General features: G+C 38.8%; 1 protein-coding gene across 3 annotated transcripts in view; it reads right to left on the bottom strand.

The window, feature by feature from the left end:
* Positions 1–6,291, bottom strand: part of SAP30 (Sin3A associated protein 30) — a 100,850-nt gene extending 94,559 nt beyond the window's left edge. For 2 of the 3 annotated variants that reach the window (XR_005020247.1, XM_036854868.1), the window contains exons 1-3: positions 5,513–6,291; positions 3,865–3,990; positions 3,364–3,462 (exon numbers count right to left, since the gene is read on the bottom strand). Coding sequence is in view for 2 of the 3 variants with exons in the window: in XM_036854868.1 (XP_036710763.1) it covers positions 3,364–3,462; positions 3,865–3,990; positions 5,513–5,833 (546 nt within the window). In the remaining variant the exon portion in view is untranslated. Of the gene's footprint in view, positions 1–974; positions 1,309–3,363; positions 3,463–3,864; positions 3,991–5,512 lie in introns of those variants that run through there. The other variant, XM_036854867.1, reaches the window with a different exon arrangement.
* Between the last annotated feature and the right edge of the window lie 8,796 nt (positions 6,292–15,087).

Raw genomic sequence — 15,087 nt, 5'->3', positions numbered from 1 at the left:
CCCAATCAGGGGTGATTCTGTCCCCACCAGGGACATTTGACAATGTCTAGATATATTTTTGGTTATCACTTTTGGAGCTCTGCTGGCTCTAGTGTGTGGACTCCGGTGAGGCCGCCAAACCTACAACACACAGGACAGCCTCCCACAATAGAGAATTATCAGGCCCAAATGTCAGCCTTGAGATATCCTGAGCTACATTAATGGTCTCGGCCATTTCCATCCTGAAATTTGTACCACAATCTCAGAACACTTCACTGAAACTGTTGTTCTGTTCTGATGTCACAAGCTATAAATTTGATTTGTAACTCTAAGACCCTGGTTAAATAATACAATCTCAGGAAAAGCAGAGGTTAAAAATATTTAAGAGAAAACTGATAGAGAATGAAATATAAAAAGGAAATAAAATAGAACTCAAGTCAGAGCTATGTATGACCCAAATTTTAAGATCTTGTTAGATTTCTAGATCTCTCCAATTTATTAGCTTTAATTTGCAGTGTAAGCAGTACAGAACATGACTGAAAATTAAGGGGCAGTGCAGAGGTTCTTTCTATATTTGTGCCATATAAATACCTTTTCACTAAAACAAAATTTAAAGAAACAACAAACTATTTAATTCTATGTTCAGATTTCAATTTTCAGCACTGTGTTTACCTTTGCTGACACATTACGTCTTCTTTGGAAGGAGGCAGGCATTAAACTATTTGTTCTTCCTGATATTTCAAACCTGTTAGTACTAAAAAGCACTTTAAAAAATAATACTATTTAGGATATCCTTAATTCCAAATCAGACTGTCCCAGAGAAAGCAAATGTGCTACATCTGTTACTTCTGTTAGTTCCTCAGAATTAAAAAAAAAGAAAAAAGAAAAAAGGTAACAAAATGATCTTCACATTAAAATCTCAATTAATACTGGTCCCTAAAAGTCAGTTTAAAATAAAAATCAAGTTTCACAAAATAAATACACTGAAGCAACTATAATAGTAATAACCTTTATTTAAAATATTTTTTAATCTAGGAAAGCTCATTTTACATGAGTTTCCAACTAATTATTAGAGTCAGAAACAAAGAAAATAAAACCAGAGAAAATCTTCTGTAGAAAAAATACACAAGGAACATTTCTACACGTGAAAAAGCAGTAAGCAGTCTTAACATGAACATCCAAGTCTTACTCTCAACCCCACCTCTCCTAGTGAACACCACTGTCAACCTTGAGATCTGACTTGTTCTTGTCATTCTTCACTGAGTAGATGAAATATGTTAAGGTGTCTTTTTCATTCACGGGAATTGACCTAAAGTGGCAACCAACTATCTATAAAGAAAAAAAAAATTGAGGAAATTAAATTATAGATATTAACAGATTTTATAAACTAGGTAAAAAATACTGTCATCAAAAGAAAAAGTGTGATAAGAGCTATTTCCTTTTAAAAATAAATTTAACAAAGAACCAACAGGATGAAAAGCATATAAGAGTAAGATATTATGAACAAGGGATAGCGTGATTTCAAAGGATCCCTTGGCCCACTCAATTAACTATATATTAATTACAATATGTATTTCCTTTTACTTATTTTGAATTTTATAACTGAGATCTAGATTAGGAATTAAGCAGTTTTACTTTTAAACTTCAAATATCAATGAAATAGAACAGAATGTAGGAGTCCACATGCATCATATAATGGTTTAGTCTCTACTTATGGAAAAAGGATAAACATTAAGTTGAAAAAGTTTTGGTACTATAGAAACAAATCATGAATTATCTTACAAATATGTCTGCTACAACTTACATTCATTCATTCATTCATTGGCAATATTTTTTGTTAAGGTTCCCTGAGAATTATTCTGAATAAAAACTGATGGAAAATGAGAAGGGAAAAACGGATGTCCACTGAAGAATGTTTACCTGCTTTCTTGCCTTTTCATTCTGTGCACTGCAACTACCAATAGAAGTATAACAGACTAAACTGGGGCGCTGATATGCATATTTAGATTCTAGAAGATAAAACTTCTTAAAGAGAAAGATAATTAAGAGACTTAAGGAGGACAGTCACTCAACTTTGGAATCATTTGTAAATATCTGCATTTCTGAGTAAGTTATAACACTCGTGACTATTTGGATTTCTCATTTCTAAAAAAGAAAATAGCTCTAGAAATAATTTAACTTTTTAAAAAGAAGATCAGATTATCAAAAACTTCGTTTGATTTCTGCATTTAAAAAATATATACATTTAAATGTAACATTTAAAATAATCATTTCTTCGGTTCTCATTTGTCCCAAAACAAAGGTACCTTCACTTGATTAGTAACTGTATATGTATCAATATAGTTTCATCATGGCAGGCAATATCTATATTTATGTTATATTAATGTACTATACAATCCAAAAAGGATGTGATCTTTTAAATCAAATTTAAAGAAAAATTAGATTTTTGTTGCCTAGGCAAGAAGGAAAGCAGCAGCTCTGGCTAAAGTGTTAATATACTGGATCTTAATGTTAAAAGCATTCTACTCATCTTCTATCTTATTCAATATGCACATTTTAGAAAATGTTGGATTACTAAATTCAAGCTGAAGAATATGAGAAAACTGATTTATATATTTATTTATATCCTGTCGAATAGGTTAAGCATTTTTATTTTAAATATGACAGAAGTACAAACATATAAATCTATAAATATCTTAATATGATGTACAGATTTCTTGGCTCTATTATTTCCTGAGAACACAAACACACTCAATTTTTCAAAATTCACTGAAGGACTACAAGTCCTATATCAAGAAACTATAAGTAAAAGCTTGGATACAAGTCTTTGCATCTTCTAGATGTAAAAACATGGGTGTTTCAAATAAAACTAACAGCAACCAGGACAAGTTCTGAAATAGTTAAATCAGCCAGGTATGGGAATACTGTTTAGGGGCTTATCTGTAAAACCTACTCCATCAAAAACTTCAAAAAATAAATTCTAATGAAGACATCAAAGCTTATTAATTTATTTTATTATGCCTCAATTAGGTGTTCAATAAATGTTTACTTAACAAATAGAATTTTAAAATAAACAGGTTTCTAGAATGAGAATTAAAGAAACTTTCACTCACTATTTCTGAAAGTCATTATTGGAAGATTCTTAGAAAACTGCACAGAATCCACTGAGTAGTCATTACACAAAGGAATTTCCTAAGTGGTAGACAAACATTTCTAGGCAACTAGATTCTTCCACAATAGATTTTTTACTAACTTTGATTTTTCTAACTACTGATAAAAGGTATTGTTATATATGCTACATTAATAATGTCATTAGCATTTAATGACCCTTTTTTGTATGAACAGGCTCATTTAAAGGTTAAATAGCTTAAAACTCATATATACCTCCACAAGCTGGGCTTTATTAAGTCCTGGTCTGGTTGGGAGTTTGAAGTGTCTTTTGTATCTCCTAAGTGTATTCACCTGTAATTGGTATAAATCAACCTGGAAAAAATTAACATATCATTTGTTAAAAGACTTAGCTTTGTTATATATAACAACAATGCAATTTCAACACAATGAAAACTTAACTCCATTATTAAAAATGCCTTTTATATAACCAAAACTACAAATGTATTAAACACTTCAATCTTTTGAGCATAATTATTAAAGACCAGGGACCAAAAAAAAGAACTTATAAGACAACAGAGCTCTAAGAGTTGTCAATTGAAACTGTAACAAGTCCAATTGTGTAACTGCATGTTAACTGGCCATATTTAATTTTGCTTTCATTTTCAGATTTCTCAAATGCTTTAAGTATTTTTAAAATTTGTTCATATTTTTTAAATAAAACTTTCAGAATGGAGCACTTAAGATTTACATTTAACATACGAAACTTTCACCTACCTCTGGAGTATCAATATCTTGAACAGGTGAATCTCCTCCATCATCATCACTCCCTTTTCTCTTTCTTCTGTTTCGAACGCTCTGAATTAAGTTTTTATGATAATCACAAATGTAAAGATGCCTTGCCTGAAACAGAAGAGTTTCACAGACTACTTATGATTGCCGTAAAATGTGTCTATGTATTAAAAATACATTTCACAGTGAATTATTAAAAATAAAAACAACAGTCCAAACAGGCCATTGTTAAGACAACGCACGTTTCTTTCTACTTCAGTCCTGAACCCAGTTAAAACCTACCATGTCTGGCAATATTGTTAAGAGGATTGGGGGTGGGGCGGGGAGAGGTGCCAGTAAGGGAAGCGAGACGCAAAGAACGAGAAATTCCTACCGTCTGGATTCAAATTGCAGCGATGGTGAACTAGATTAGTTCAGTCATGCTGTTTTTGTTAACAAGGGAAAAATGATGCTGTTCACAATTTTGCTATTTGATAGCATTTTCTCTACTTAAAGAGCATTTTAAAATACCGTAATGTATGCTTCCTAACCTTGCTAACTTAATACTCAAATTATAATCGAGCACAAAACTACCCATTTTTACAAATAAGTTGCTGATTTCACATCCTAAATTTAAATTTGAATTATGAACTCCTCTGCGTATTAAATGCATTTATCAGTAATACGTTTTTCCAACAAAAGCAATGTGAAATTATTCAAGTACACCTGAAAAGTTTCTCATGAACACGACGGAGGAACTAACTGAATAGGCAGAAAATATCCCAAATAAACTTTTCAAAAACTTTAATTACATAGTTCTGAGAGCTGTACGGTAACATCTGAAATACCAGGTTTCGTACATTAGCAGTTACTCCTTAAAAAAAACAAACAATTGAGGACTGAGCTAATAGGCTTTTACATTAACCTCTAAGCTAAGTGCAAGCTAAAAAGATGCACGATGTGTGCCGGTTCTGACATTTTGTTATTTATTACCGCCGCCCAGAGCTCCGAAAAGTTCAAATGGCCGTTTCTAAAAACCTCAGCGACGGTCAAAAGAACAGACGTGCGAAAGGACGAAGAAAGAAACCCTGATGGCTGCCAACCCGAGGGCAAAACCGCAGAGGCTGCGCGCTCCCCACGTTGGCAGCGGCTGCCCGGGATGCTGACACGGCCGCTCGGCTCGCAGCCAGGCGTCCCCTGCACCCGCGCCCGCGGGACGGGGAACGGGATCCTCGTCGCCCGCGGCGTCAGGCCCTACCAGGACTCCACTGTCCCCAGACCGGGGGAGCTACTCCCCGGGGCCGAGCGCCGGCTCGGGCAGCAAAACAAAGAAGGCGCCTCCGTTCCACAAGGAGCCGCCGGGCTGCAGAACAGCTACTCCGGGCCCGCTGCTCGGCCGCCCCCTTTGTTTCGCGTCCCGGCCCCCGCGGAGGAGGAGGGGGAGGCAGGGCGCGGGTCCGCGGCGCGCGAGCCTGTCGGCTGCGGGCGGAGGGCCGAGTTGCAGCACTTTGTTGTTTGCTTCCTACTAGAGACGCCAGAACGGGCTCGCGCTGCGCCCAGGTCTGGGGGCCCCGCACCCCACCGACGTCGCGTCTGCTCCGCTCCCCGAGCGCCCGTGGGGCGCGCAGGGCAGGCCCGTCCCGCCGTCACTTACGCTCTTATCCAGCTCGATCTTCACCTTCTTCTGGGAGATGCTCTTCTGGATCCTCTTGCTGAAGCTGGCGTTGCCCGCCGCCCGGCCGCACCGCTCGCCGTCCTCGCGCAGACAGCACAGCTGCCCCGGGCCCGGCCCGGCCGCTCCCGGGGGCCCCGCCGCCGAGACCCCCCCGGCGCCCGGCACCTCGGCCCCGGCGCCCGCTCCGGCCCCGTTCCCGGCCGAGGCGGCGGCGGCGGCGGCGGCAGCGGCGACCACGGCGGCCACGGCGGCGGCCGCGTCCCCGCCGCGGCTCATGTCCTCGGGCGTGAAGCCATTCATGTCCCCACGCTCGCGGCGCCGCGCTGACAGAAGCCCCGCTCGCCGCGCCGCTCGCCTCTCGGGAGACGTCGGGGTCTAGGCGGTCCCTCAGGCACCTGCCCGGCGGCGGCTACTCACTCTGCGCCGGCGGCCTCCGGACAACACCGCGGGCCCCCGGCCTGCCGGTGTCTGCTGGCGCCGGGACAGTGGACGGAGCTTGGGGTCGGGAACCAGAGTCTGGCGTCGCCTGGAGCCGGGACGCCGCTCACTGTCACATGGAGACTCCTCAGCAGTTGGACCACAGCGCCTCCGCCTCCCTCCGGCCCTCGACCTGCGCAAGCGCGTTGCGCCCTTGCCCGTCCCGCCCCTTCCACTCTGTCGCATGGCACCATGGGAATCGTAGTTTTCTTCCGGGGAGCCAACCTCAGCTCCAATCTGACCCAGCGCTTCGCGGTTTAGGGGAACTACTTATCCCAGCATTCATGGCGCGGAGGCGGGTCGGGCCTTTTTTTTTTTTTTTTTTTTTGGTGAAACACAGGGAAAAGAAGGGGCGTGTGGTTGGGGTTGCGAGGTTTTCTTGTTTCTGGTCTCTCCCGGGAAGTTGGGCTGTGTTTAGGTCCTGAATTTTGCAGAGCTGGCATTCTGCACGAAGAGGTCACTCAATTCCTGAGGCGAAGCACAAAACGCGGGGGGCGGGAGTAAGAGGGAAGTGGAGGGAGCTTGTGGGAAAAAAGTTTCGGGCTGTTTTCGTATCTGTGGAAAAAGTTTTTGATGTGACTATGTTTTTGTGGGAAACCCAGACCGAGGAGAACGGGCGCCCTGGCGTTCTTCGGGTCCCGGAGGTCCCGCAGCTAACACCACGGGATCTGATAGCAGTTGCGCCGACTGACGCCCCAGACTGTCTGTGAGGGCGCCTGCCAGGGGGAAACGCGCGTGCCGACCTCCGCGCCAGGATGGGGCCGATGTCGGACTGGAGGCCGCCTCCAGATCCTCGCATTGTCCCTGCGAGGAACGCGCTGGCTTGCGGGGCGCACACTGCCGCTTCTTGAGGTGGAGCTGCTGACAAGTGGACTTAACGGGGCTGCTTTTCGCTTCCACCCCCTGCCTCTCCGCTTTCTCCTCGAGGGAACTGGGAGGCGGTCTAATAGCATTTAAAAGGGACGTGTAGCCCCTCCGAGTCTCGGTCAGCCTGGGGCTCCCGGAGCCCGAAGGCGCGCGCCCGGCCGAGAGCGCAGGGAAAGCGCAGCTCCGGGGTCGTCGGGGCGCGCGCGCGCTCGTGTCTGTGTACGTGTCTGTGCGCGCGCGTGTGCATGTGTACGTGTGGGTGCGTGCGTGTGGAGGGCGGGGTGGAAGGTTGGGAGAGGCTGGTACGAAGGCTGCGCCTTTGCTAATTGCAGCGCGTCATTATTTATCAGTACGTATATCCTGTTTAACAATCCCATTGTTTAAACAAAGACAGAAAGCAGTAGGGTTTTTTGAAAGTTCTTTTATATTTACTGAGTAAACTTATTGATAGATGATTTTTTAAAAATATAAACTGTCATCTGCCCTGAAATTCAAAGCCATTCAGTCCATCTGTGCACTTATGTTTTAGGATCTAGCAAAGAAAGAAACAAAAATGTAGTGGGCAAAAGAAAGATGCTGAATGGTGAGTATTTGTGTTATCTTTTCAAGCTGCACTTTCCAACAGTGTGTCTGCTAGCCTTATGTGGATATTGAGCACTCGAAATGTGGTTATTGTGACTGAAAAACTGAATTGTTAATTTTAATTCATTTAAATTTTTAAAACTGATTTCAGTTATTGGAAAACTTTTAAATATGTTTGGAACAACTTGGATGGGAATCTATTTTTTCAACTTAAATTTTATGAAATCTAAATTTAGCATCTGAACTGTGATGTGCCGGTATGTATAAACTACCAGCAGGATTTCAAAGACTTAGTACCAGACGTTTTTAAAAGAATATTGATTAGCTTAGTAACAATTTTTATATTGATTACATGTTCAAATGATTATATTTTGGCTATACTGGGTTAAATAAAACATTAAAATTTACCTGTTTCCATTTTTCAAAATGTGCCTACTATAACATTTAAAACTACACATGTGGCTCACATCACATGTGTATTTAGATATTGTTGGCTTAAAGTATTAAAACGCAGAATAATACTACCTATTGTTTATAGATATATTTTCTTAAATAGTAAAAATGAGACTATATGGATAGAATGGACACACACCAGCTTCAAGGTGGTGGTCATCTCTTAGAGAGGCCAATGGATGGTATCTGGGAATGGCTAAAAGGTGGTTTCCATTTGTAAGTTTTAGTTTGTTAAAAACAGTATAAGGCAAACATTGGGATATTGGATTTTCATATTTTTTTGTAATTTTATATAATTTAAAATTGTTTGGTTCTTGCCCTTAAAAGTTTATAGTCTAAAAAAAAAAAAGTTTATAGTCTACATTCTGCAAATGTGATCAAATCAGTTCATGTACGGTATAATTATATATCAATTTCATATGAATTTTACTAAAGTGATGAATTGTGGCTATGCTTCCTTTACAGACAATACAGTGTTTTCAGAAGTTTCAGTCACTCATTTATTGCATGCTAGGATCTTTTCTAGGCTCTGGCGATACAAAAATAATTGGGAGAGGGTCCTAGCCATTTTGGAGCTCACAGTCTAATAGGGGAGACAGGTAGCTTAACAAGCACATGATACATGCTATAGACTGAATGTTTGTGTCCCCACAAAATTCATATGTTGAAACCTAATCCTCGTGTGATAATATTTGAAGGTAGGGTCTTTGGGAGGTGATTAGGCCATGAGGGTGGAGCCCTCAGGAATGGGATTAGTGCCCTCAGAAAAGAGGCTCTAGAGAGCAACCTCACTCCTCCTGCCATCCATGGGAGAAGATGCCCATCTATCAACCAGAAAGTGGACACTCACCAGCCATGAACCTATCATCACCTTGATCTTGAACTTCCCACCCTCCAGAACTGTAAGAAATAAATTTCTTTTGTTTATAAGCCACCTACTCTATGGTATTTATTTCTTATAGTAGCCTAGACAAAGACATATACCTCAATAAAATTAGAGGAAAAGTACAGACTTAGCACACAGAAGGAAATGATTCACCTCTGACAAGTAGAAAACATTCCTGGAGTAGGTGACATGTAAATTTGAGATTTAAAGTATCTCTTCAGTGAATCTGTCCTCCCTACAAAGAAATTTTCTTAACAACCATGGATCATTGTTTATGTCTAAAACTCCTCATATTCAGGGCCAGTAATAATTTCTTGCTCTAAGTATAATTCACAGTCAAGGTTGGAATCAGGTTTTGGGGAGCTTCAAGTTTATATAATCTGAGGGGTCTTTAAGAAAAATATACAGAATTATGAATGTAAAATTAGATACAAGCCTTTTAAGGGACTCTGAACCTTACATCCATTAGCTTCATGGTAAATTTACCTCACAATAGACAATATGGAAAATGATTTATGAAACCTAAATTATAAGAGTGTTTTTGACATCATCAAAATATTCTTTGCTTTCTGAAAGTGTTCAAAATATTCTTTAAAAAGCATTTTCCCCTGCCTTTCTTCCCTCTAAGGCTTTTAATATGATTGAACTTTTCTGGTTTTATTGCAAAATAAGCAATTAAAGAAATTAATTTCAAAATATGCAAATTAGTACATAATCTTCACATGAACATGATGGTAAATTCAAATAATACAAAAAGTTTCAATATGAAAAATAAAAGCCTATTTCATCTCCCCAAATCCGTGTCCCTAAAAGCAACCAATGTTAACAAGTTCTGTTTCCTTCTAGAAAAACAATTATATGCATATACCAGTATATACATGTCTATACATGAATAATTCTATTTTATTGCAGCTAAGGATCATGCTGTTTTATACCATGCTTTCTTTTACCTAGTTTAAAATACAGCAAGCACACCAAAAAAGTGCACAAAACATAAATGTCCAATTTAAGCAGTTTTGGTAAAACAAGCATCTATATAACTACTACCCAGGTCAAGAAATAGAACATTGTCAACAGGGCCAGCTTTCTGGGCATGCAAACAGCGCAGAGGCACAGGGCAGAGGCTCAGAAGCCCACCCCTTCCGACCCCTTACTCTCCACTCTGCTTGTGGTTCAGTGATCATCATCATCATGAAATTCTTAACCTTTCATCTTTGAATTTCTGGGTTCTGGCGGATCTCTCCTTGCCCATCTCTGCACTGACCTGAGCACTCCGCGCTGACGCAGGGAGTGACCGCTGTGGTGCGCAGTCCCTCCCTCTCTCCGCCCCACGCTGAGCTGCGGGTCAGGCGGCGGGCGCCTGTGAGGGTCTGCCTTTGACCAATAGGAATCGCTATACCCAAGGGAGAGCGACGTTAAATAGCAAATTAGAAAACACCATGACAGGTCGAGAGAGACAAGACGGAAGAAAGAAAAAAGATTTTTGCATTGGGTCCCACCAGTTGTGCTGCTGGCCTTGATTGACAGCCCTGAGTGACCGCATGTGCTCCTCCTCCATCTAACCCCTCTCCCGGCCAGCAGCAGCTATCCTGATTTCTGGTATTCACTACCTGCCTTTTCTTTATAATTTTACCGCACAATTATGAACTCTAAAAAGACTTTTTAGTTTTTTGTGTGTTTTTGAACTTTATTTAAGTGGAATCGTGTACTTTGTTATTGTTTTCTCTGGCTTCTTCCCTGTCTTGAAGATATGCTTGTACCTCGCTTAACTAGCTCTTTTCATTGTGAATGAATAAAATACACTTTATTTAACCATTTTATTGTTGATGGACATAGGGGTTGTTTCCAGTTTAGGGATATTAAAAGCAACCTTGCCATGATCATTCTTGTACATGTGCCCTGATACCTCTGTGCTTACAGTTTAATAGGACAGGTATTTAGGAACAGAATTGCTGAGTCATAGAGTATGCATAGCTGCAACTTTACTGGGTACTTCCAAACTTTGACACTTCCACAAGACTTTTTTTTTTTTTTTAAACGATCCAGTGGATTTGTCTGGTATCTCATTGTGATTTTACACTGAGTATTCCTGATTACTAATGAGGTTATATGTTAATTGGTCTTTGGGCTTTCCTCTTTGGAAGCTTCTATTTCGGACTTCAGCTGTTCTTCTGCTGGGTTTGTGACTTTTTCTATTGATTTGTAGTTCTTTATATATTCTGAATAAGAGCCATTTCTCGAAGTTATGTATTCCAAATATCTTTCCTACTCTATCACTTGCCTTTTGGCTGTGGTGGTGACTTTTGGTTAAAGTCTTTTAATTTTTTTTTTAATATTTATTTAAGTTGGTTGCACCAAGTCTTAGTTGCGGCACTTGGGCTCCTTAGTTGTGGCATGCAAACTCTTAGTTGCAGCATGCATGTGGGATCTAGTTCCCTGACCAGGGATCGAACCCTGGCCCGCTGCATCAGGAGTGTGGAGTCCTAACCACTGCACCACCAGGGAAGTCCCTAAAGTCTTTTACTGTGGAAAAAAATATATCAATCTTTTCTTTTATGACTGGTCATTTTTGTGACTTAATAGTTCCTTAGTATCTTAGTACCTTCAAAGTCATGAAGATACTTTTCTATATTACCTTCTCACCAGAGTGTTTTTATCAGTTTTATTAGACCTTTCAAAGGACTGATTTTAGTTTTGTTCATGGTTTCTATGGTATTTTTTTTCTATTTCAGTTCTTCTCTTTTATTATTTCCTTCTACTTTGTTTATTTTGCTATTCTTTTACTAATTTCTTTACAAATATGTTCATTAGAAGCTATACATTTCCCTATGAATACTATTTTGTCTGCATCCCACACATCATAATATTATCTAAATTCCTTCATGATTATTTTTGATGCCTAAATTATTTGGATGGAGATGTCTTAATTTCCAAACATATACAGATGGTCTCGTATCTCTAAGTCCACTAAAATTTAATGAGGTTTGCTTTTTAACCAAGAATATGGTTGATTTTTTAAAATATTCTGTATCTACTTGAAAACAATTTATATTGTGCTTAGGTCAGTGTTCTATTTATGTCCATCAGGTATTATTAAATGGACTAATCAGTCTTATGTATCCTTACAGACTTTTTGTCTCCTTGTTCCAACTAATTACTAAATTAAAATATCCCACTTAGCTTGTAGATTTATTTCTCTTCTTAGTTCTGTCAATTTTTCCTCTGCATATGTTAAGACCATATTATTTATACAAATTAAAAACTGTTATGTAAACCCAGAACTGAACATTTTAACATTCTGTAGTGACCTTCATAATCTCTGTAATGATTTTAGCCTTAAATTCTATTCTGTCTGGTTGCTATCAATATAGTTACAACACCTGTCTTTTACTTAGTGTTTGCATGATATATTTTTCCATCTTTTTACTTTCAGCCTTTCTGTATCCTGATGTCTTAGATATGTTTCTAAAACATGTGGTTTTGCATGTTTTCTTTTTAAATCTGACCTGATAATCTTTGTGTTTTAACTAGGGCATTTACTCTATTTATAGTTATGTAATTACTAATATATTTCAATATATTTAAACCCAAACATATTAATCCTTCACTTTTTGTGCTTTATATTTGTTGTGCCTACTCTACATTTTTATTCTCCTTTTTTTGTTTTCTTTTGGATTTTTTTTTATAATCCCACTTCCCCCCAATTAGTTTGGAAATTATACACTTTTTCTATTCTTTTGACCCTAAAACTTATAATATGTTTTCTGTACTTTTTTTAGCCCAGTATTAATCTTTACTTTGCCCTCTTTCTAGAAAATGCAAAGTTCCTTTGAGAATCACCTATTTTTTTTCTGGCTTCTTTTAAAATTTTTTTTCTGTCTTTGATTTTCTATGGTTTCACATAAAGTAAAATGCCTTTTATTTTTTAAAATCCTGCTTGTACTTCATTGGGCTTCTTATAGATTAACATCTTTAATCAATTCTCAGAAATTTTCAGGCATTATCTCTTCACATATTGTCTAGGTCCTTATTCTCTCATTCATTTCTGGAACTTCAGTTTGATATATATATTAGGCCATCCCAGTGTATCCTCCATGTCTCTTGCTCTATCTTCAATATTTTTTATTTTTAATTTTGTCTCTCCTTCCCTCATTTGGGATGTTTCTTTTAACCTATCTTGCAGTCAGTCATTCTCTCTTTAGGTGAGCCTAATCTGCTCTAAAATTTACCCATAGTTTTTATACCTTTAACTATTCTATTTTCTAGTTTTATAATTCCCATTTGGTTATTTTCCAAATCTTAAATGTCATTTTTTATGGTTTCCAGTTCATTGACAAAATTTATAAGCTTGACTTATTTCCATGAACATAACAAGCATAGTGGTATAAAGACTATGTTTGTTATCAAGTCTTTTTGTCTGTTGTTTCTGTTGGTGCTGGCTAATTCTTGACTCTTCTTTCATCCCATTATCTTTGATTGTTTGCTATTCATTTTATTTGAAAACTTAATTATGGAAATAATTTGAGGCATTGGATCATGTTCTCTTCTTCCAAAGAGGAGTTTCATTGCCTTCTTTCAGGTCGTTAAGGGTTCCAATAGTCCTGAACCCATGCTTGAGGATTTCTGAGTCAAACAAATGATTATAGTCCATATCCCCACTTTTGGCCTATGCTTCTTGGGGGTCCTGTCACAGAGTGGGGGATGTTTCACTACGGTTACCCTCCTTAATGTGTATTGGACTCATGCCTAGATCCAAGTGACTGCCAAATGCTCAGCTTTTGTCTCACCTTTCTTAAGTTGCTTGTTTATGACTATGACTAGTACTGTTTATGTTAAAACAACATCTGCAACCTAATAGTGTTTGGAGTCTAACATCTTGGTCAGCCCATCTCTGCTGCTTCCACCATGATTTTCTTCTCACCAGAATGTGAGGCATACAAAATGCAGAGGTAGTTCCCAGGTAATGCTGGAGCTTGCTCTACAAATACAAAACTATCTGTGGCTGACTACCAATTTGGAATGGTATTAATCTTCAAAAATAGGTTGAACATAGCTTTATATCCCCAGGATCAAAACAAGAATTTTTGGGACATCTCATCCATAATCCAACTGGATTATGATAAGATCCAATAAGACCTTCTTAAACATTCCCGTACAATGCTCTAGTTTCCTGGGTTCAGGAGAAACATTTTACTAACTGTTTTCTTTTTAGCATGTCAGAATAAAATGCTGCTTCTCTCTGAGCCTCTTGAATTAAAATTTTTTAATCTACACTGTAGGCCTTATATGATTTTCCATTAAACTACTTTGTCACATTATCTTCTAGACATAGCCTTAATGTCAGAGTAGGTGTGAACATCTATATAATTGGCTCTGATTAGGCTGGTGATAACCAGAACATTCTTGTTCATTATCTAAAGCCAACAATCATAGTACTTTCAGAGAATTTCTTCATTTCTTTTGAGAACATGGGAGAAAAATTAATTATATCATCATTCTATAAGAACATGGGATCTGCTTAGTTCTTCTTATTCCTTTTCTTGAAATCTATCCACAGCAACAAGGAGAATGAAAATAAGTTCATGGAAACTGAATTTTCAGCAAACAGCTGACTAGCAAAACCCCAAGGCTCCAAAATTACATGTGAACACTGTAGTAGGCAACTGAGACCAGAAGCACAGTGCAGCAAGTGTACGTAGGAATTCAAGAAAACATTTTGGGAAAGATATGAGATTGAATAGGGTCCAAATACCCAAGAGGGAGAGAGAGAGAAGGATAGAAAGTGCCTAATCAGAGATAGCAGATCTTAGAAAGCACCAGTAAAACAACTTTATAAAAGTGATATTATTTTGGAAGGCAAAGACTTGGTCCCTGCAGCCTGTGAATGAATCAGGAAATTGAGAACTGTGTGCAGAAGCTTTTCAGAGCCAGGTTAGGTACTGAGAGGCAGAGGAAATGTGATTTCACAGAGTTGCCATATTTTAAGGAAGTAACTCTTTTGCTATAGCAATGGAGGAGAGAGCCCACGAGAGATTAGTTCTGTAAAGCTATCCTGGCCCTTCTTTCCACCTCCTGATAATAGTCTAGGAAAATTCAACTCATCCACATATGAGGATTATGAAAATCATATGCACAATAGCTACTCAAAAATACAGTAAGAAACTGTGAAACAGAGTAAAACAATTTTCTTACAGAAGATGAAAATTTACTGGGAAATTGTTACCATAAAACAAATTAAATTTATAACTCAACATTTCAACATGAATTTGAAAAACTTAATGAAACAATC

This window comes from Balaenoptera musculus, chromosome 6 (assembly GCF_009873245.2).
Source record: "Balaenoptera musculus isolate JJ_BM4_2016_0621 chromosome 6, mBalMus1.pri.v3, whole genome shotgun sequence".
In the NCBI taxonomy this organism is placed as follows: Eukaryota; Metazoa; Chordata; class Mammalia; order Artiodactyla; family Balaenopteridae; genus Balaenoptera; species Balaenoptera musculus.
Note: the sequence above shows the minus strand (reverse complement) of the source record. Positions and strands in the feature narration are given on the sequence as shown.